Below are 23,202 nucleotides of genomic sequence, written 5' to 3' on the forward strand. Positions count from 1 at the left end.
GGGGTATCGTGTTTGAGTCTCTGGGCATCATAGTGCGCGCGCCGAAGGCCGGAAATGATTTCATCGTCTTCCGAGTCGTACTCCATTTCGTCCACATCTTCCCAACCATCTTCGTCTGTGTAATCGTCTAGGTTGGTGGCCTGGGCTGGGTCATAACCCTGGCGATATTGATCTTCAAGGTCATCAAATCCGGGATTGGTCATCCCATCATCTGGCCAGGTGGCATCTTGTGATGGTGCGTCGTTTGAGCCTTCACCTGTTTTAACTCCGTTCTTGCGTCGGATGAAGTGAGATTGTGATTTGATGGTCTGATGCTGGTCTCTCTTCTTTTGAGCCAAGAAAGCAAGCTGTCGATCAGTAACCGGTTTAGGATTGGTGCGAATCTTCTTCAAGGGTTTATTGAAGTTTGTTGGAGCCATTGCCACAACAAAATGATCAATAGGGCGAAAGTGAACAACTTTTTTGATTGTGGACTTAATACCTTGACTAAAATCGCGTTGAAGACTAAGCCACTAACTCTTTGGGCTATCGAGCTACCCAAAGAGGAAAACTAGCCTATTACGCAAATGGTTATATTACACAGTATTGTCAGATTATTGTCTAAATACTGTGGTACAATACTGCAGCAAAATAAGGTACCAAACGTGGTAAGATCATACCACTGTGGTATTGATGTGATTACGAAAATACCGCGGTAAAATAACCGCTCCCAAACGGGGCCTAAGGAATGTAAAAAGTTGCAAGTTGGTGCTAGTTTTGAAGCCCTAGCTAGATGGTCATAGTCATCAGGTTTGTTCACTTTGGGGACAAATTGTTTGTAGTTTTCAGGTTTGCTAATAATTAATGACGTTGGAAAAATGTCTCACACACAACATTGCAAAGCAAAAGTGATTTTAAACATTGAAGATGAGGTTTTTTGAGGAAAGTACATTAATGAAAAGTGTCCAGCGTGCATTAAAGCACATTTACCAAAGGATTAAAACACATTTTGACCACATCTTCAATGTGTTTGTGAAGGGTTTGTACTTGAGTGGATCCAAAAAGGTGTTTTTTTTGGTATGGAAGTAGAGTTTGCAAGGTGAAGATGAGGAATTTTAAGAAAAGTTCATTAATAAAAAGTGTTCAGCGTGCAGGAATTCACATTTAACAAAGGATCAAAACACATTTTGACCACATCTTCAATGTGTTTGTGCAGTGTTTGTACTTAAGTGGAACCAAAAAGGTGCTTTTTGGATATGGAACTACAATTTGCAAGGTGAAAATAAGGTATTTTGACACAAGGCCGTTAATGAAAAGTGCTCACCGTGCCCGAATTCACATTTACAGAGCAAACACAATTTGCCCATATTCATTGTGTTTAAGGCAACTTTGAGGTCTAATTACTAAGAGTATAGGCAAGAAGACTTGTTTGGAATTCATGAAAAAACCTTTCCCAAGGATTTTGATACAAAATTGAACACAGATTCCACATAAACTCCTTGAAGATGTGGTAAGATTGTCTTTTCCTCCTTTCTTAAATGTACTTTCATGCACGCCGGACATCTTTCATTAATGAGTTTTCCCCAAAAACTCTCATCTTCACCCTGCAATTTCCACTTCCATATCAAAAAAACTCTTGATTTGATCCACTCAAGTACAAACACTGCACAAACACATTGAAGATGTGGTCAAAATGTGTTTTGATCCTTTGTTAAATGTGCTTTAATGCACGCTGAACACTTTTCATTATTGAACTTTTCTTAAAATCCCTCATCTTCACCTTTCAATTGCAATTTCAACATCACATATGGTAAATTTATCTCCTGCTCAAGTACAAATACCACACAAACACATTGAAGGTGTGGTTAAATTGTGTTTTGCTTCTTTGTTAAATGTGCTTTTATGCACGCTGGACACTTTTCATTGATATACTTTCCTCAAAAAGCCTCATCTTCACCTTGCAAATTCTACTTCCATACCAAAAAACCACCTTTTTGGATCCACTCAAGTACAAACACTGCACAAACACATTGAAGATGTGGTCAAAATGTGTTTTGATCCTTTTTTAAATGTGCTTTAATGCACGCTGAACACTTTTCATTATTGAACTTTTCTTAAAATCCCTCATCTTCACCTTTCAATTGCAATTTCAACATCACAAATGGTAAATTTATCTCCTGCTCAAGTACAAATACCACACAAACACATTGAAGATGTGGTCAAAATGTGTTTTGATCCTTTGTTAAATGTGAATTCCTGCACGCTGAACACTTTTTATTAATGAACTTTTCTTAAAATCCCTCATCTTCACCTTGCAAACTCTACTTCCATACCAAAAAAACACCTTTTTGGATCCACTCAAGTATAAACCCTTCACAAACACATTGAAGATGTGGTGAAATTGTGTTTTGATCCTTTGATAAATGTGCTTTTATGCACGCTGGACACTTTTCATTAATGAACTTTTCTCAAAATACCTCATCTTCAATGTTTAAAATCACATTTGATTTTGAAAATGGTACTATTTTCTCCCAACCAGTTACAAAAGCCACAAAAACACATTGAAGATGTGGCAAAATTGTGTGTTGCTCATCTAGGAACTGTGATTTCTTACATGTTGAACACTTTTCATTGATGAACTTTTCTCAAAAACTCTCATCTTCACCCTTTAAAATCACTTTTGATATTCAAGAAGCTACTATTTTCTCCAGATCAGGTACCACCACGACACAAACACATTCAAGATGGGGCAAATCGGGGTACTGCTTCTTTGCCAAATTTACTCTCTTATACGCCGGACAACTTTCATTATTGGTATCTTATCACATTTACCCATCTTGATCCTTTAATTCCAACTTCAATACACATACTCAACATTTGTCCTTTCCTATCAATCTGAGCAGTATTGTCTAATTAGCATTTTCAAAGCATGAGAGCAGATGAAATACATTTGAAACAAACAGAAAGTGAATCCCTTGTTCCAGTGACACATTAACAGCTAGTTGTACCATCTCAAAAGTGTAGCCCATATGAAAATTGTCTTCAACTTCACCTTCCGTGTCACAAGGCACCTATAGCAAGTTTTTCTCAAGTTTGTGTATCTGTATGCTGCACTCAAGCCCAATCTACATCCAACCATGATATTTTTCATGTTAATCGATTTTCTTTGGCAAACAAAACTGACTGAATCTACATTACCCATTCGAAGATTTTAACCTCAATATGAAAACCATTACAACTGAGATAAAACTCCAGGATGACGGGTTGAGAAGTGTCAAAACAAGTAGATGTATGAAAAACAAGCAACAGACAAACAGAACAACATAAGAGAGCTTAATAGTAGCGTTAAGAAATCACAACTGGGTCATTGATGCCTGTGCATTCGATTGATGTAAGTGGTATGGAAACTCATTCTGTGGCTTATTGATTTTGCCGCTGGAATGGAAAGAGGTAGAGATGGGAATGAGGTAAAGTCCTATTTGAAGTACTGATGAACACGATGGTTTTGGGTGAGTAGCGTGGTCGCCAGTGTCATATCTAGTATCAGATGTATGTAAAGACTCACATGGCTTCTAAAGTGGCCCGTAGGGCATGTCTATTGGTTAAACCGATAATGGTGCTCGAAGGACTAAGATGAAGCTTCGGTCTATCAGTGATTTCCTCAGTATCCGATTGAATAGAAGCATACTGACCTATGAGTGTGAGTAATAGAATCAGCGATTCGGAGGGTATGTTTCAAGATTTGGACTCTGTGTAGCACTTTTGACATACGTCCAAGTTCAATGCTGCTTCCAAATCCAGTGCTGCTCGGGTCATGTAAACCAACGATGGATTCTCTGGCCAATGCTTGTGTGTGAAGGTAAATTCGGAGTTCGTGAACAGCATTGTGGGCGAACTCGCAGTCGGATACAATCGCTTGAAACTCCTTTGTGAGCAAGATTTGAATTAACTCAAGGCACTTTGCATCAATGGATACTGTCCAAATGTTATCAATAACAGGTTTTGGCCTTAGCAAGTATTCATCGATATTCAGCATCAACAAAATTGCGTTGGAAAGGTCGTGAAGCCACGAATGGAAATTGGTGCCATGAAGTTTCAATTTGGGAATGGCGTCTTGAAACCTGGACGGGTCTATCTTGTTGACTTCGATAGAGCCCCTGAGAAGTTCATCATCGGAAGGTTTGTCATTGGGCGACATAATCAATTCTAACAGGAAGTTAAAACCTACATAATCAGCGAAAGCCAAATGAATTCAGACCACAAGAAGGAGACCAGTCACACCTTGATTTCGAAAATAGTGAGGAAGGGGAGTAGAGCCGTCAGAGAATCAAGTCAAAAGGTTCGGTGTTTGTGGTTTGGTGTTTGTTCGGAAGGGGTAAGTAGATGAATGATGTTGTTGATGGTTAATGTCGATGTTGTTGACGTCCAAAGTTATTGACGTCCAAAGTTATTGACGGGTGGGTTGCGGGACAGCCCGTCGGGTCGGGGGGTCGTTCTGGCCTTCGAAGGGTCGCAGAACCGCGGGGATTATCGGGCCCGGGAATCGTTCTGAGAGTCAAAAGAAAGTGACTCTCCTCGGGGAACCCGAGGAAAAATCAAGCTGTAAAAAGCGGATAAATACACGCTTGGGAGAGGTTGTGCTCAGCGGTTTCTGCCGGAAATAGCCGGGGACTCGGGGATCCCCGTAATTTCCCGGGGATTTGGTAGTTCGTCGGGGGTCAGGGTACGGGAGCCGGGCTTGACCTATGAGCCAGAAAAAGCTCGGGGAATACCGGGGTCGGTCCTCGTTCTGACTTTTGAAAAAAAGTCGGTGGGCCGGGCAGCCCAGTCCCCGGCATTCGGGGGTCGGGGCTCATCCTGAGAACTTGTTGACGTCCAAAGTTATTGACGGGTGGGTTGTATGTAGTCACACAGCTCTGAATCATCAACCGATACAGCTCACAGCTGTATAACAATGCTGATATTTGATACTATTGATTCAATCAAATAGGATACAATACATTCCAAAACCAATGAATCAATAACGTAACACTGGGCAGATGTAGTATTTTTCCCAAGTGAAAAATGATTGACCTGAAGGACAAACAAAATTGAAAAAGGTGGAATTCTGAATTCATTTTGTGTGTGCATTAACACTGCATTTTACTGCATTGATGCTGCATTTTTCCGCATTAATGGTGCATTTTTATGCATTAACACAGCATTTTTAATCATTTTGACATTAATTTTAATTAGGATACAATACATTCCAAAACCAATGAATCAATAACGTAACATGATCATTTGCTCTTCCGCAAATGAATTGATAAAGAGGGTAAATTCAGTGAACGTCACACTCATTTGAGACCTCGGTTGCGGATGAAAGGAGAATCAGATTTGAATTTGGCTTCGAAGCTTGGAACTAAAGAAGACTCACTTTTGCAGAATTAAAGATTGACGTTTCGACCAGAGTGAAACTAAAAGGATAGTAAGCTAAAGCAACTCAATATAATTGGTTGGAGACAACTTTGTTTGAAGTGTGAACAGGTTTGAACCATTTGAGTTGGGAAAACATTTGGTCTAAATTGAACCATTCATATGTACATCTAGCTCTCTATGTATGTCATTTTTGTGATATAGAGGTTCAACATCGTGAAGCTTCAGCTCAGGTGCTTCGCTTTCTTGATTGAACTGAATGTCAGGAAGTGAGTGGTACTCGTGATATGTCAATCGTGACAAGGTGAGATTGTTCTAGTTGAAATTTTGACCGACCGACTTCGGTTTGTATTGAAAGCAAGCCACATAATACTATGGAGACACGAAATGAAAGTTTGAGACAGGGAAACAACAGGAAACAACAGGAAACAACACTTTTGAAGGTTGGAAACAAAACAAAGTTTAGATTGGAATTACAAGTTAATAGTTAAAGAACATGACGATATAATGAGATGGGGTGATTAAATATAAAACGTTAATACCGTTAAATCAAACAGAGCAATTAAACATCGCTGCGGCTTTGGTCCAAATCTGATCGAGGAGTAACTAGATCTGCAGCTTTGACTATCAAGTACCTTTTAGCTTTGATATCGTCTATCCATATCTTGACTTGATGGTCGGGTAGTTGTCCTGCACGTGAACCCTTCGATAGCATTGCGTCAGTTACTTGTGAATCAGGTAAACGCTGCACTGCGAGTTCTATGTCCCCTCAAAACTTTCTTCCTTGTAAGATCAAGTGAGGATTTGGGCCTTGTGGATGGGCATCCGACTTGATTTGGTGGCCTCCTGGAAGATGGGCGTCTGAGGAGGAAGCATATGAACCATGGGGTGTATCAGACAGGACACTTTTGGTCTATGGTAGAGGGCATAAACTCACGTATCAAATCATTCAGGGATGTGTTGAGCTCTTTTCTCAAAGAAGCTTGATGTTTTGAGTACTCGGCCTGTTTTGCATTTTTTTGACTCTTTGGAGGTGCTTGTGTACACTCGACAGCAAATCGTTCAAGAAGGTGTAGCTCCTTGCGCGCATGTACAGCCCAACGTTCGCATGATGTGAACTCCTCTTGATATAGGGCACGAGTCTGAGATGTATTTGGATTCCAAGCAGCAACTAGGAGGTGAAAATGAAAATGGAATTTACTGTTGATGATATGAAGCTGTTGAGGAGGAGTTTTTGAAAATGGAGATTATCATTCAATTCAATCATGGAAGAAGAGAAAATACTTACTTGTTCAACCAATTTCTTAATCTCATCAATTCCAACTTTTTCCAACTGATGGCCCTTTCTGCTGTGCCTGCAGAGACGGCCGTGCTTGAAGTCGCGCGCCACGGACTTTTTGTTGACCAGCCTGTTGAATATAGGCAAATATTGATTCTTTTCGGCTTCAGTAAGTGCATCTGTAGTTGCTTCGGTCGGTTCGGTCTGGTCAGATGCTGTAAGTGCTGGTGTGATAATAGGGTCACCGTCTTTGACAAGAGCCTGTATGAGGTTTTCAAATAACCTAGGATAAAAGATATCCTTCTCCTCCTCGCTGTACGATGTCCAAGCGTTGCCAACAATGCGATTGCGCTGCTTGAACCCGTTTGATTGACCTTTGGGTGGCACTGTACAAGAATAAAAGGTTTTGATTGTCATTGATCACTCGTTATAAAATGGGATGCTGGAGCTTATTATATGAGAATGCGACGACGGGTGAAAGTTACTTACTTGGTGTGGTGGTACTAACTACGCTGTAAGTCTGATAGTTGGTATATCCATTAGGTTCGCGAGCAAGCGGCCCTTCTTTTGGAATACGAAGTATAGTTTCAAACACATCAAACTATGTTATTTCCAACTCAAACTACATCATATCAAATTATCTTATCTTCAACTCAAACTACATTAAATCAAACTCAATTATAATTGAATACAAAACTTAATTCTTCAAACTCAGACCTAATTCATCAAGATTTCTAACCTAACTAAATCTCATCACTATATCACATCTAGATTAGATCACACACTCCGCACACGCCTCTCTTCCTCACCAGTTCACTGAGGAAGATTGGCGTGTAAGCTCTTTCCCATTTTATTACATCACATCTTTGTTAAATGTAGTGCAGATAACTCACTCTATCATGTTGTTTAGATTATCATACGCACTATTTGTTATCACCTTTATAGGTGTGTTACCTTTTGTCACGGTGCTCAGAACCATTAGACGTATTGTAGCCTGATTGCTGGCTTCTACCAAGGTTAGTTTTTGTTGTCATTGATGTAATAAATACTACCAGTTCACTGAGGAAGATTGGCGTATTATCATACGCACTAGGGCTTGACAGAAGGGACAAACTTACAGCGAAGCATTGAGTGTTGATTGGCTGATTCCCTCGGCTACACAGAGCATCGTTTTGTCTAAGTTGTATTGAGCTTCAAAGAGAGACGTTGCAGGTGTCCGGGTCTTGAGGTGAGGTTGACGAGCAAGGATCCTGTCAGCACGTACTTGGCCCCATTCAAGGCCAAGTTCGTGGTAGTTGTGGATTGTGGGAAGAATGGTTGGTGTCTTCCGTTTGCGCTTCTTAACAATGGTTGCTGGTATTGAAGGGTCTTCTTCGTCGGAGTCTTCATCTTCGTCTTCGAAAGAATCGGAACGGTGAGGAGAAGACTGGGATTCATGTCGGATGCGGGTGCTTGATCCAACACGACCACCTCCACAACCACCGGATGTTGCTCGAGTGCTGTATGGCATGTCTGGGAATTGAGATACGTGAAAATGGTGGATTATCAAGGTGGTGAAGGGTACGAGTGAGGTCCGTCACTTCAGTAAAGGAAGACCTGACCTAATGCAAGTATTTATGAAATATGAAGCTCGTGAAAGGGTGGTGGAAAAGGGGTGAAAGGGTGGTGAAAGAGTGGTGAGACAGCGGTGAGAGGGGACAACAAGAGGTGGTGAAAGGGAGGTGAAAAGGGGGTGAGAGGGTGGTGAAAAGGGTGTGAGAGGGTGGTGAAAAGGGGGTGAGAGGGTGGTGAAAAGGTGGTGAGAGGGTGGTGAGAGGGTGGTGGAAAGGTGGTGAGAGGGTGGTGAGAGGGTGGTGAAAAGGGGGTGAGAAGGGTGGGACTTGTGCCAGGGGGGTGGTCTCCTGTTGGTGAGCAGAAAGGGAACTTAGCCAAATTTCGAGGTCACCAGAGATGTATCTATGTATCTAGATAAATCTAGAAGGGATTTGCGGACCCGCTAGGTCGGGACCGATTCTTTTTACGTCGGATAGGTTAGGTTAAATTGAAGGCGCACAGGTGTAATTTCAACGGGTATATGTACAACATACAAAATCATCAAGTGTATTTTTTTTACTTCTTGTTCTGCAAAAACATATTGATTATTAAACCAATTCCAATCAAGATGAAAAACTCCCATTACGTTGATATATAAGATACTTTAACTAAAGAAGATATAATTAAACAAAACCTCTCTCAAACCAAGCAACAAACCCTCATTTATGATTTTTTTTCGTTTCCAAACCAACCTTCATTAAGAATCCCATCCACAACCTCACCAGATCTGACGGCCAAAACACTAAAAATCGAAATCGAAAAATCAATATCAGTCAACGAATCGAATTTTGAAGAAAAAAAAATCAAAATCTTAGAATACCTTAAAAGACTATCACCAATTCCATGAGTCGATTCATTACAACCCTGAAGCCAAACCGTTGGACGAAAGAAACGATGATCATGATTTCTTTCTTGATCTTGAAATTCAAGAGGTAAAAGTAATCTATAATGACGCGAGATTTGAAATGAGTTGATGAGATTCTTAATAGATTGATTAGACTGATGATTTATAAATAAGTTTGATAAGTTTTTGCTTTGAGGTTGAGATGAAGTTGGATTAAATAAGATTTCTTTCCAACTTTCTCGTTTGTAACCTGTACCTAGTATAATCGCATCATAAGTTTTTTGACATCTTTCTCCTGTTAAGACGTTTTCGATGGTCACTATTAATGGAGATGAATCTTCGATTTCTTTGATGATGGAATGATTAATGATTTTGATTTTAGATGAACTGTTTAAGTTTCTTCCTTGGAATTCGATATCTTCTTCAACTTTTTGTGCATAAATCGTTTCATACAACTTGATCATCCACACCAAACCAAACCAAAGATTAGTTGTTTCAAGAATGGATTCTAGGAATCAAAGAGTGAGGCAGAGTCTTACCGATTTTAGAGTTTCAGGATTCACAACCCCATAGTTTGTAGCCTTAGATTGGTTCAAAACGATTTCTCTTGCAGAGTTTAGTTTACCTTTTTGACCTAATTCATAAAAGGTTTGAGTTGAGATAGGATCAAAGATTTCATTTGAAAAAGCTGAATCATCAGAAGGATACAAATGTCCTTTTCGAATCACTAAATCGATTTCAGATCGAACATCAAGTTGGTTTAATTTATGAAAGGTATCTAGTAAGGTTTCAGTAGCACTTTGTCCAGCTCCTATGACGGCTATTTTGAGTTTGCTAGGAGGTTCGTGTAGGTTCGGTTCATGGTCTGGTGTGGTGGGTGAAGAATCGGATAAGGGTCTTGATGAATTGGATCGATCTGAATCGGATGAATCGGAAGTAGGACGAAGTGAATCTAAACTTGACATCAAATTAGATGATGAACTTGGATTTGAATTTAAAGAAGTGAGTAAATCTGATAGAACTTGATCGATTCTTTCCAAGTATTGAGAAGTATGAATGATCCGATGATGATGAGATTGAGGAAAAGGTAAAGGAATCAAAGCGTTTCCACCCGTTGAGATAATTAAGTTTTGACACAGATTAGAATAAAGTTGTCCATTGGATGAGATTGAGATGATTTTCAGTAAGATGATATCACCAGTTTGGTTTGGAATCGGTTCTACATTGATAACTCTTTGATCGTATTTAACAAACACATTGGTAGGTGAATTGGTTTGATCGATCACTTGATTTGATGTCCATGTTAAATAATCTGAAAACTCTCGTCGGGTCGGTGTGAATGTTGATCGGTTTACGAAACTTGCTAATCGGTTATGTGAATGTAAGTATTGTAAAAAAGTAAATGGTGAACTTGGATTACGAAAAGTAGCTAGGTCTTTTAAAAATCTAAAATCCAAAAGATTATTCCAAACCAATCCAAGAATGCAATTTGAAGAGTTAGAAACTTGATTGTTGAATGGAGGTTTGGGGGGGAAAGAAATGAAGATTGAAACTTAACGAGATTTGCATTCGACTACCAGGAATCTAATCAGAAGTAAAAACAAAAAAGAAATCAAGTTAGAATCAAGTAAAGTATCCAAAAGGAAAAGAAGTGAGTGAGTGATCAGATCAGATCAGATCAAACAGTTGAAACAAATCCATTCCAATTTCAACTCACCACCACCCAACCAAAAACAAAAGAAATTCACAAACCATCATTCCTGGATGCCATCGAAATCGATCATGAGATTCTAAAAAACATGATCTAATGATTCTTTTTGGATTCTTCTTAATACGATCATCTTGAGAATGACTTGAGATTTGTAAATTTAAATTTAAATTCATTTCGGCTAAAACTACACTGATTGATAAGTTTGAAGGTCCAAATCCAATTCCTAAAATATCATAAATGGTTTCATCTTCAATGATTCTTGATGATTTCTTTGATAGATCCATTTCTTCTTTCTCTTAAATGTGAATGAAAAAAACTTTGGGAAATAAGTTGGATTGATGAGGTTTGGATTGAGAAAAAGAAATGGTGGTAAGACAGAAAAAAAACCACCCGTTGAAATTTTTTATATGTAGCTTTTTTTCTTCAATCCGCTTACAAATCATATCAAAATAAAAACAAAAACTTGTCGGATATTTTTTTCATCCAATTTGAAAAATACAATTTTGATTTTGTTCCTTTTTTACAATTAAACTGCGGAGTATAGATTCAGTCAAGTTTATCATTTAAAGCAAAATTTGTAGAAACACAAAGAAATTCATTAAACTTTTATAATGAAAGCTGAAATTCGATTTGATTTGGAATGAAGCTTTTCTCTCTCTGTCTCTTTCAAGGAAAGCCAGATTCTTAAGTGAAGATTTCCCCAAAAAAAACTTATAAAACTTGTGTTGTTCAAGATAATGATTTTAACGAGAGTTTCATTTTTGATTGAAATGGTGTTTTCCAAAATGAATTTTCTTGTTTTAAACCTTTAAAAGATCAGTTTACCCTTTCTTTTTTTGGGGGGTTTCACTTCCTATCTAATCTAATTTCTTCAACCAACGTGTCTAAGAACAATCAACTAAACTCCATATTGTATCTTATCAAAGATCTCCTTGAACATCGGATCATATGACTCAAGCGTATGAATTTGATACATAGATATATGAAAACTTTAAGTTCAGATCATCAAAAGGGGTTTGTAAAGAATCAACACAATCGGATTGAATTCCAGCTTTTGATTTTTTTTTGATAGGAAAAAGGGGATACCTTTTTAACGTATATACTTTTTCCGGGCCCGGGCTTGTGTTACAGAGCTAAAGGATATGTATGATCCCTTCCATTCAGACTTGGATGACTTTTGTTTGATAGATTCATCATTTTAGGTTTGATTCAAGATAAAAAACGTTCAGCTAACTCATACATACTATCAAAACACTATATATAAACTCTATTTTGTATGAGGAAAAACGTGGTTTGATGATAAGAGACACGTTCAAAATAATATCAACTTTTGAAAATATTTCTTTGACTTGGATTCTGTTGATAAACATCTCCAAAAAATCAATCGCGAACACACACACACAAGTGATTAAATAATCACAAAGGATTTTGTATTTAAACCTCCTAGAGCATAATTCAAAAAATCAAATTTGATCCATCAAAAAAAAATCATCACATGTTTCTTTTGATAAAATAAAATCATACGATTTCATTATCGATATTTTTCCTTGGTTTTTGTTCTTTTTCTTTCAAAAATGATAGTATAGATAAGACCAAAAAAAGGATATATGAAGAGATGATTCGTAACCTGAACCTTTGTATGATATCAAAAAGAAAACAGGAAATGAAAAGGTTTATAATAGGTTGTTTGAATTTATACCATTGAATTTATATCTTGATAAACTTAGCTTCAATGTATGACTGGTTCTTGAAATTTGTTGTGTACGTATTGATTAACATCCAATCAAAAACAAGTTCAAATGACCATTCAAAGTCACCAATTTTGAAAAGACTTGGTAGATAAGTAAAGTATAATTGATCAAGAAACCGAGGTTTAAGAAAATCATCGATGAATTTCATGTTCAGCTAACAACTATATAATAGTTTAATCCAGAAACCCAAATTCATAAATCAATACATGATGTTTTCTTAACCAGAAAAAGAAGTAGAGAAAAGTACTTTACCATATTAGGTATTCCATCTTTAATTACAAAGATATGTGAACAAGATGGACAAACCATTTGTCCTTCCTGTACATGAATCTAAAGGAATCGTTTTTTTTTGACGAAAATCAAAATCAAAGTCAATAAGTGATGATGATTTGATTTCAGAGATTTCTTAAAATCTTAAAAGATTTCACTTACTTCAAGTAATGCATGGTGTAATGCTAACCAAATCTCATCAGGTATTGAATTAGGATCTTCGATTTGTTGATCAGGTATAGAATCAGGTAACCGATCATCACCTAACTGCAAAAAAACCAAAAAAAATTAGTTTTGAATGGATTTTTTTTTTGAAGGAACATAGTTGAGGTTAACTTAACTGATCTACTAGCTTCAAGTAAAGCATTAAAATCAAGTTTAGGTAAAAATCCCATCAAGAATTCTTTATTGAAATTTGATGGAATGGTTTCTAGTTTGGTTATTGATTGAAACTTTAAGGGAAAGTTTGTGGGGGTTGAACAGGTTCTTGAGTTACATGATAGTAGGTTATGGGTTATTAATCGGACCATTTTCTTTTCTTCTTTTTTTTCTTATTTGATCGGTTTAATTTACGATTTGTTGGTTTTGTTGCTGTTTTTTATTTTGATTTTGTTTCGTTTGATTTTGTTTCGTTTGTTCGTTTTCTGGTTCAGAATATCTTTTTCTCGTTCTTCAGGTTTCTTGACTAGAATTGATGAATCTGATGGTTTGCTGGTATTGAGTGTTTGCTTTTGAGAAGTTGATGGGTGATTTCAATTTGGTAAAACCAAGCTCTAAACTTTTTCATTAAGCTGCATGTATGCGTCAAGTAACAAGTTAAAACCTAACTTAACGGAGATAAAAACACGTGATTAAAACCGATCGCTCTTTTTGAAGGGGCGCGGGTCGGGACCGTGGAAGACTATTTGAAGTTTTGAGTCTCAACTTGCAAGTTCCACCCTGGATGTAAAATAGACCGATTATTGACTTTTCAAAATTATTCAAAGTGTGGATAAGTACTATCCAAGTGCATATCGGTCTTGAAGGGGATCACAAGCGCTACCGGTTACGCTTCCAAAGTTTTCCCTGTCAAGGATGCAGGCGTATGACTCGCGAAATTCGTCAGACCTAAAGTTCAAGGTGATGAGAGCGTTGGGATTTCTACCTTTCGAGAAGAAAATCTGAATAGCGGATCACATTCATCGGCTCCCTGGACCCATCAAAGTGAAGGTTTATAATTTGATCCGCATTGGTCTCAAGAGGAACTCATGAAAGTTATCACTGGGTTGTCCTGATAATAGATAAAATGTGGTCCTCGGAGGTCTTAGGTAAATTAATATGTCCACAGTTCAAATGACTCAAGATACATAGCAATGCTCAAAGTGTTGGTTGCGCTGTAAAAATAACAATAGTTTTTTGGAGAATTCTATTAACACTTGATCTGGAAAACATAAGATGAAAATGATCAAGTAGAAAGTATAGCTCCCAAAAATCTTGGATAGTCTGATAGCCTCATGGTGTATGTAAGGAAAAGTGAATCCAGAGTTTCTTGAATATTCTGGCAAAACTGATCATTCTTGAAAACAAATAGTAGAACTGGACACCAAAAAAGGCTTCAAAAAGATAGAAGGCATATGTTACTTGGGTTCAGCTTGCTGAAATGGCCTTTGATGTCTTTCAAATTCAACCTGACTGAGTTCTTTTTCTCACTTGGATTTTGTTGTGGACTCTGGTAAAAATAACAAAAAAAAGAAAGAATCAATGAAGGAAGGTTAGAACTCTTTGTCTCAATTGCAACCACGTGCTCGGTTTTCACATACATAATACGCGGTACTTTCAGATACATACCTCATCAACTCTCCAGCGCTGCCAAGTCTCTACGCTTGCCTCCGGATGTTACCGTTTGAGCGTATCTGACCTCATCGTCCCGAGCAAGTCAGACATTTGATCTCAAATTATATGTGTAGAAATATGAGGATTTTAAATCCTTCGACCAGAACTTCCATCGCATCCAGTATCAAAGCTGTGCAAATATGTTGATGGTTCATTGATGGAAGACCTTATTCAAAGAAAAGATAAGATCCAGCTTTGACTATATGATCTTGGCACCTGTCGATTCTTTATATGTAACTATAGATGGAGAAAGTCAAAACTCAAACTCCTCTCGTCAAGACACATTACCATTGTGTCGCATCGGCAGCTCGGCTGACGCCGACGGATAGAGTCCGGTAACGTGTTTTCAAAGTATCGATCTGAGCGACATTCCTGCTCTCAGTTGAAAATAAGATTCCAGTATGTCATTCAAATTGCAGGATGAGGTTGGGCCTTTGTTCTAGTCTACGTATGAACCAGGCGACGCCTTTCCTTGCACGGCCCAATGATTAGATCACCATGATTCAGATCATACAAGCTACGGGCATCTGCGTGCCTAATGAGGCTATGCAGCGCAGATTGCTAGCAATAAATATGAACCCGTTGCACGCGCATCAGATCAAAAGCAATCTTGTTTTAATCATGATGAGTCAGAGATTCTGTGTTGATGGCGAACTCAAAGACTCTTTGAACTAATAACAATTTGAATCAAATCATCAGATAGAATTTGATGACGTAAATAGCATCTCTTTGTAATCGAACTCCTGAGTGGACCTTGAGGTAAAGATTGAGAGATCGTCTCATAACACATGTGACGTTGCACTGCGGCCACCTTTTTCAAGAGCTGCGGAGGGGGAGGCTTGGATTGCTGAAGCTCGATCACCATAAGACATTTTTTGAGCAGTTTGTATCAAGAGAGGTTATAAAAGAGCGCAGTCTATCGTTCAAATATCCCCTTTGGCCATCTCTTCGTTCATTTATCTGCAGACCCCAACGGCAGTTCAGAGCTCAAATTGTCTTGATAGTTTATACAAATTCCCGATATCCCGATTGCAGCTGCTCAATTTCCTCACTTTCAATACACATCAAATAGAAAATAAACGATTCTTGTTGCTTATCCTATTTCTATTTTCTTATTGAGAAATATGAAGCACAACGTTAAATCCTTCTTGGCATCAGCCATCCCTGCCATTATTGCGGTAATACTTGCCACACGTTAGTCTTTCTCGCCAAAGTGTAAAAAATCGAACATTCCATGTTAGACGTCGAGCTGATCACCTTCCTTCGTCTTGATCAAGAAAATGATGAGGTCATGGGTGTTGGACACTTCTCCCTAAAGAAACGTATGCATGACCGATCAATAACCGACGCAGAAGTATGGCAGTATGAGGCAAAAATGAGAAACCCAATGCACAACGATGCGAACTCCGCAAATCTTATGAATCACCTGAAGTCTTCACCTAAAGCTGAGGAACTTCGCATCTTTCGAGATTCCAAGCGTCGCTTGTATGAAGAGCTTGCTGCATCTAGTACACATGATCAATCTGATGTCAAGTCGAAGTCCACAATGGATGACTCAAAGGTGCAGGTGCCAGAGGATGTCAAGAACGCTGTACAACTTGAATCATGGCGAACCAGTACAAAATTAACCAAAGACAATATCAACAAAATCATTGAAGATGTGAAGTTAGAACGCAATGGAGCCCTCAGTATTGCAGCAAAATATGCCGACGCAGTTAAAAAAGGAAATTATGCTGTCATCCTTGATAATGAGGGTGACGATTTGGCGTATCTTTGGATGACTTTGGAAGATGGACATATCCCAAAGGTCATCATCACCTATGGTGGTTATCCCGACCTTCGCTTCCAGGCCGTCCAAGAATTTGTCACGGCTATTTGCGAGAAACTTGAAATTGCCCCCGATGAGCGTCCAAAGGTCTATAGAGGCTTCGCCAATCCATATCCGCCTGGAAAGCAAAGAGCTGCCTATGATGAGGTCGAAGGATTGGGTTACATTGAAAAGTCTTATCGTCAAGAATTAATTGAGAAATCCAAAGTGCTTGAAAATGAGCTGAAAGAAGATGAAAATTGGATGGATCATCCCGAGTTCGCAGAGGGTATCACGGCTCTAGGAAAGCTTATTGACGATTCGGAATATACTGCAATTTCTGTGCTCACTTGCCCAGCGGCTGTTGCCCACGTGATTAACCAAAAGGCAGCTAGAGCAAAGAAGATAGGGGTCACGATGTCAAGTCCATGGGCCTACTCAAATGGTGAACATGGTGTACGCTACGAATCAACCTTCAATTCAAATAGACAAATCACTGCGATGAACAAATTGTTGCAAACCCAAGTTGACTTTTTAGGTGTGGGTGGAGGGACTGCCAAGACAAAAGGAATGCGAACTATTCATGATGCCAAACATGGCAATGGCGCAGGAGGAAGTAAAATATACGCAGAAAAAGGGTTACAAAATCTAGAAAAAGTCGTGTCCACCAGCTCAGATACCAGATTCCTCAAGATAATGGCTCATGCTGGGGAAAATGTCGCAAATTCAAAATGGAAAGACTGGGATTTGGATTTTAGACAGCTATGGGCTTATCTTAACATTCAAGAGCCTGAACATCGTGGTGCAGCTACTCTTAGATACCTACTTAGGTATCTTGGCAGCGCTGTGGCAGACACCCCGCACTCTTCCAATTCTCCCAGAGCTCTCACATGGAGTGGCGATAAGATGATGTCTTTATTCAAATTATGGGTAGTATGGAAAAACCCTGTTGAGTGGCAAGCTCCCTCAGCTGACCTGCATGCGGTAATAACAACAAGCAAAGACTATATCAAGGGGATCACAGGTGCTGCACGTTATACAACAGGGGAGATTCCGAGCCAAAGGGGCCCGGAACTTGTGAGCTTTGTCAAACCCAATGCCCGGGAGAAAAATGTTCACTATTCTATCAGTGACATGAATTTTTACTTGGTCATCAACAGATTTCAAGAGATTGTGAATAAGTATGCAGCTTAATGAGACTGGTATGTTCTCTGAAGTTGTAAAAGTGTCCATAGGGTGTCAAGGGAAATCTGGATACCAAGAGTGTGTAAGCATTCTCAGACACCAAAAGCTCCAGATGTGGTGATTTCTACCTACTTCCGTCTTGACTTGATAGTGAAACTTGTTGTACCCTTTCTTCTTTTTTGTCTTTTCCTTAAAGATTCCCCAAGTGCACCTTGACTGTGATCTTGCTAACATGCTGTGAATGACTTGTGACATCTACAAGTATCCTATGAATCAATGATGTAACCCTGTAATTGTAGAGCACTGTGAATGATGGTGATTGATGATTGATTTAGGTTCTTATTTCAACCAAATCAGACTACATTCAATTGTTTAAGAGAGCCTTGTGTTTCCCTATCTCTGTTAGTCTGGTTAGCAGCCCATTTCCCCCAAAGCCAGACATATCTTTTTGGCATGTTTTTCATAACAGCTCAACATATGATTATACTACTTGTGAATTATGGCTGCTGCCTGTCTATCCATGCCACCAAGATAGACATCCATAGGATTATTTCAATCTCTCTAGTTCAGTCAAGGGGTGTGTATGATGGTAAGAAGGGTGAACTTAAGGGTTGTGAAACTGCACTATAGGCTTGATGAGCTTTAAGAAGAGCAGCTAAGGCTTGAAAAGATCAAAAGTATTGTTTTTCCTTACACCACGAACCCCCCTTTTGGTTGAGAAACCGTTTATGGGGGGGTTCAAGAGCAAACTGCTGAAGACCCGTGGGGTCTTCGGTTTGGCCCCGGGTCTTCCGCGGTTTCGCAACAAGTTGCTGATGTACGGTTTCTCAACCAAAAGGGGGAGTTGATCAACCGTACCTCAGCAACTTGTTGCAAAACCGCGGAAGACCACCACGGATGATCAACCTGTCTCACAATACCCGTTGATAACCACGGATGTAAGCTGTTGAACACCGGTTTGGTACCCATGATCAAAGGATGTGTTCCTTTTTCCCTTTGATCAATGGAAGATTTTTGATTTCCTCCTTTCATCGTCGTTTCCATCCATCAAACCTCAACATGGCCCAGCCCGAGATACCTACATGTAAACCGATCTTTCAAGAAACAACCATCAATCCGGAGTGCTGACATTCAGCTTGGATCTGCCAGGCTTTAACGAAGTCCAAGGTCAGCAAGGCATTTATTCATGCCTTGCTTGCGCTGGATCCCGAAACATCAAGCTCGCATCAATTCGGAGACACTGTCAAAATAACAGCCATTACGAGGCGCTTCAACAATGGCAAGCCACTCGAGGATCGACCCCAGCATCCACATCTGTTGATGAAGAAGCAACTGCTTCATCATCAAAGTCAGACTCGGACAATGACCCTGGCAGTCTCATTGGCAGTCCAATGATCACGACTCCAGTGCATTTGGATGATAACAACGAAGACGCGCGAGACTTCAATCAGCGGCAACGCACACTGATTGACCTCTGGACTCAAGATCAATCAGGTGTTTTCGATAATATCATCAACAATATTGATCATGTTTTAGAACAAGACTCTGAGGATGAAGAAGATCACAGTCTTAGCAGCGAGAATTCGGATCCTGCGATTTCAGAAATTGACCCTCTGCTGGATCAGAATGATGACGAGTCGCCCTGGGCTCCCTTCTCCAGTTTGGAAGTCAGTGGGTCGCTGCTACATCATCTGTTCACTATCATATAACTGACTGAACTGCGATTTTCCAGCAACTTGTGGGGTTATTGATCATAGGATCCACTCGGACAACAATGTCACAACGTCAATACGAACGAGTGCGTTTGTATGTTGGTCTGCTGGGAGTCAAACTGTCTGGCTACAAAAGCATTCGTAACCTTCGCCAAAGGCTGAAGGCAACATACAGTTTCGATGTTTCTGAAAGTCTCAGCCCTTTGGGCAAACCCACTTTTCGACTGAAAGTTGAGCAAATAATATCACAAGTAAGCTGCTGAACTTTTCATGAGTATATTGCCCAATAGCCAATAGCCTTTGCTGGAAACTAACAAAAGGCTGTCCTGTCTGTAGGAGTTAGCAAATCCTTACGTCGCTGAACACTTACAATTCATACCCAAATTGCCAAGTGTCAATTCCCAAGTCGATCGCCTGGCACAGTCAAAGAGATGGAGGGAGGAGCTCGACAGAGATCTTCGTGTTCAGATGATCAATTTACCACAAGGGCACTTTTATATATTTGAGCCTGTACAGCTAAAATCCAAAATCATCGTCGTTCCGGAATTGTTTTATCAAGAGGGAACTGAGATCTTTGCAAAATGTGCTAAAGCACAGCAATCTCTTTCACAGGATCAACATGGCCAACAAAACCTTCGCATTTACTTTGAAGCGTCTCCAGGAGGTTTTGATTCCGCTGTCTTATTGGTAATCAATGTCAAGGAATTTTGGAGGACATTCGATTCCATTGAAATACGCAAAGATTTCCTGATGAAGAGCTTTTGCGGTGATTCGATGTATGGTGAGCAATTTGTTAGTCCTGGATGAACGGGACCGATTCCTGCACGTTATTTACTTAAACTTTACGCATCTCAGAGGATTTTGGCACTGGCAATTTCTCAAAAGTCCCTTTACAAAATCCGTGGCGCAAGAAGGCTAAAGGTAAGATCATTCGACATGTGCCATTAGTCTTGTATTGCGACGATCTGTCTGGGAACATTTCAAAGCGATGGAACAAGCATATTGCTTTTTATTTCACATTAGCAGGATTACCGCCAAAGTTGTCGAATCAAGAATATAACTGTCATTTCTTGACTACATCAAACACAGCAGGCGCTCTGGAACTTGCTGAGCCTGTGGTAGATGACCTTAAGTAAGCTCTTCCATCTCATTTGTCATGTCAGAAATTTTATTCATTTGATATTAAATCTCATCTTAACCCTTGGTACTTCTGGATTTACAGCAAAATTGCAACCGACGGCTTTGTGGCATATGATCATCTCGTACAGGCCGAAGTACTTGTGATGACTGCGGTACTCTGTCATTTGGGTGACTCACCGATGCACGCCGAGGTTACGAATACAATGAACCCAGCAGTTTCTTTGTCCACTTGTCGTGTGTGTGACTTGAAGGTGGAAACGTTGCTTAAGAAAAGATCAGCAAAATATGTCAGCAACTTTGTTGGTGTTGACGAAAAGGGAAAGAAGGTAAATTATTTATTCTTCAATATATTCACTTCAGCTAATGTATTTTCATTCTTTTATGAATCACAGCTGTCTCTACCTCCCCGGAGCTGGTCGGAAACAAAGAAAGGAACTCTTGACCTTTGGGAATTAGCACAACGTCCACATAAAATCAGCGCATTCGACACCAAATCAGGATGGTTGGGTATTTGCGACACTCTCAATGCAACATTTGTCAAACGTGTGCAAGAATGGTATCGCAATGAACAGTTTTCAAATCAAGAGGTGGCTCAAATGTGCAAGGATCTTAACGACGAATTTGGAGAACGCCTTTTTAATCCCTTCCTGCGTTTGAAAGGTGAGTTTGAAGTATTGATTTGTAATTTGTTTCATGTTTTATAATATAACAATCTGACTCTCTTCTTGCCTTGCGGTGGGTGAAGGATTTGATGGCCATAAGTGTACCCCAGTTGAAATTTTGCACGTTTTGTTGTTGGGCGTGGCAAAATACTTATTACGCCATCAAATGCAGCGTTGCTCTGCTAGCAAAAAAAACGAAATCTGGGGCCGGTGGCAATCTTTCAAGACGGCTGGTTTGAATATCCCTCCAATTCAGCCAAAATCAATGATTAACCATTTCCTCAGTTTGAATGGCAAGGAGTTCCGCACGGTACTTCAATCGGCACCTTTCATCTTTTATCAATGTTCATCAGTGTCGCATGAAGAACGTGAAGCTTGGTCAACGTTATCTCACCTTGCGCCTTTCATATTTCAGACATCAATTCCCGACATGAAGTCATACATCAAGCAACTTGGAATCCTCATCCCCAGGTTTCTTTATTCAATTGTACAACTCACAGCTCAATGGTGTAACAAACCAAAGTTTCACATGCTGATTCACATCTGTGAATCCATCGAACGCTATGGTCCTGCATGCTTATGTGCAACTGAGAACTTCGAAGGATACAACGGCAATACACGCGAATCCTCTATTCACTCGAACCATCTGAGTCCTAGCAAAGATATTGCTAATTCATTCAACAACCACCGCTTGATCAGATCAGTTACAGCTGCATGTATGAATTATGACAGGAACCACAAGTGTTACGTCCAAGCAGGAAGCAAGGTAATTGAATTATTCAAAACTAATACCTTATTTCAGAAGGCACTTGGATACAACTCTAAGTGGAATGAGCCTGAAAATTTTAAAGGAGGTTGTGAGTTTCATGCAGAACATTTGATTTTTGGGGCAATAACATGAACTGATTGTGATGTTCTTTAATGCTTTTTAATGTTCGATATGGTGTGGAATGTTTGATTATAGATCCTAAAAAGATACAACCTTCACAACCTGAATTGCACATCCCTCAAGTCTGTTTGGATGCTTACCCATCGAAGACATGGAAAATTCTAGTCTCCTTTACTTTGAAGAATGGGCATTCTTTTGGCGAAGGAGACTTCCTCTCGGTATATCATTATGGCCTTGCTCTTGTCTGCAAAAGACGTTGATTGATTTGACTTTTACACGTCCAATCGAGGCATTTGGTTTCCAGATACGCGTCAGATAAGATGATTGGAAGGGTCAAGAGGATATGGATTCCCGCCGGGTCCACGGCAGAGCAGTGCAAGATTGAGGTATCCAGGTGCAAGACCGGCACTGTCAGTAAATTCTATTGCATGCGCGAGATTCAAGAAACAGCAGGAAGTGTCTGGATAAATCCTTTGGTAAGTGCAATTCATTTGTTGACAAGGAGTTGGCAACATTTCTTGATATGAATGCGTTTAGGACATTGAGGGTATCCTCAACGTTCAACACGACTGCCATAAAAGTGGCTGCGAAGTCAAAAAGGATAGGCCAGTAATGATAGAAAGACGAGTTTCGAACAATCGAGAGTATGTGGTGGTTCATGAAGATACAAGTTTTTTTATACTCAATTCGGCCGCCTTCTATTTGTCGGAATTACATCGCTTTTGGGCACAGATTAGTTTTGTTGCAGTTAAACCTGCGGAATGGAAATTGGCTGTGTCGACTGGAATTGCCAATTGGGAAGAATCATTAAAAAAAACAAGAGCAAAAGGACACACAACACCAAAGGCAGAAAGGAAAAGAAGCAGCTCAAAAGGACGGTAACAATGCTAAAAGCAACAAGAAAAGGAAATCAAATTGATTTGAATGTATCCTCCTCTTCATTTCAATCTCCTTCATATTGTTATCACTTAAATTTGGATTTTTGCTCTGTTGTACCTTCTTTTTTATTTTCTGTTGTGATTATTGAATCGCAGAGAATTCAATCTTACATTGATTTCTATCAATCACATCATTGTATTTATATTGTTACATT

At 39.5% G+C, this 23,202-nt stretch overlaps 6 protein-coding genes across 6 annotated transcripts; 1 reads left to right on the top strand and 5 right to left on the bottom strand.

Annotated features, from left to right (window-relative positions):
- Nucleotides 1–81: 81 nt before the first annotated feature.
- Nucleotides 82–419, bottom strand: MELLADRAFT_69022 (uncharacterized protein; the record flags this gene model as incomplete). The annotated part of the gene is made up of 1 exon (XM_007417848.1): nt 82–419. A coding segment is annotated over one exon (338 nt), but the record flags the coding sequence as incomplete, so codon positions are not given.
- Nucleotides 420–3,332: 2,913 nt separating this feature from the next.
- MELLADRAFT_69023 (uncharacterized protein) lies at nt 3,333–4,177 on the bottom strand (the record flags this gene model as incomplete). Its single annotated transcript, XM_007417849.1, has 3 exons — nt 3,333–3,516; nt 3,545–3,671; nt 3,751–4,177. The coding sequence occupies 3 exons, from the start codon at nt 4,175–4,177 to the stop codon at nt 3,333–3,335; spliced, it is 738 nt and encodes a 245-aa protein (XP_007417911.1).
- Nucleotides 4,178–6,163: 1,986 nt separating this feature from the next.
- On the bottom strand, nt 6,164–7,090 carry MELLADRAFT_95386 (uncharacterized protein; the record flags this gene model as incomplete). Its single annotated transcript, XM_007417872.1, has 3 exons — nt 6,164–6,255; nt 6,332–6,611; nt 6,683–7,090. 3 exons carry the CDS (start codon nt 7,088–7,090, stop codon nt 6,164–6,166), a joined length of 780 nt encoding a protein of 259 aa, XP_007417934.1.
- A 1,839-nt stretch (nt 7,091–8,929) lies between these two features.
- On the bottom strand, nt 8,930–11,267 carry MELLADRAFT_124495 (L-ornithine-N-5-monooxygenase-like protein; the record flags this gene model as incomplete). The annotated part of the gene is made up of 5 exons (XM_007417910.1): nt 8,930–9,008; nt 9,087–9,565; nt 9,650–10,556; nt 10,669–10,694; nt 10,863–11,267. 5 exons carry the CDS (start codon nt 11,103–11,105, stop codon nt 8,930–8,932), a joined length of 1,734 nt encoding a protein of 577 aa, XP_007417972.1.
- Nucleotides 11,268–12,703: 1,436 nt separating this feature from the next.
- Nucleotides 12,704–13,372, bottom strand: MELLADRAFT_40640 (uncharacterized protein; the record flags this gene model as incomplete). Its single annotated transcript, XM_007417840.1, has 4 exons — nt 12,704–12,733; nt 12,825–12,902; nt 13,005–13,109; nt 13,184–13,372. The coding sequence occupies 4 exons, from the start codon at nt 13,370–13,372 to the stop codon at nt 12,704–12,706; spliced, it is 402 nt and encodes a 133-aa protein (XP_007417902.1).
- A 2,466-nt stretch (nt 13,373–15,838) lies between these two features.
- On the top strand, nt 15,839–17,715 carry MELLADRAFT_95390 (uncharacterized protein; the record flags this gene model as incomplete). The annotated part of the gene is made up of 2 exons (XM_007417873.1): nt 15,839–15,908; nt 15,956–17,715. 2 exons carry the CDS (start codon nt 15,839–15,841, stop codon nt 17,713–17,715), a joined length of 1,830 nt encoding a protein of 609 aa, XP_007417935.1.
- Between the last annotated feature and the right edge of the window lie 5,487 nt (nt 17,716–23,202).

This window comes from Melampsora larici-populina (assembly GCF_000204055.1).
Source record: "Melampsora larici-populina 98AG31 unplaced genomic scaffold MELLAscaffold_80, whole genome shotgun sequence".
NCBI lineage: Eukaryota > Fungi > Basidiomycota > Pucciniomycetes > Pucciniales > Melampsoraceae > Melampsora > Melampsora laricis-populina.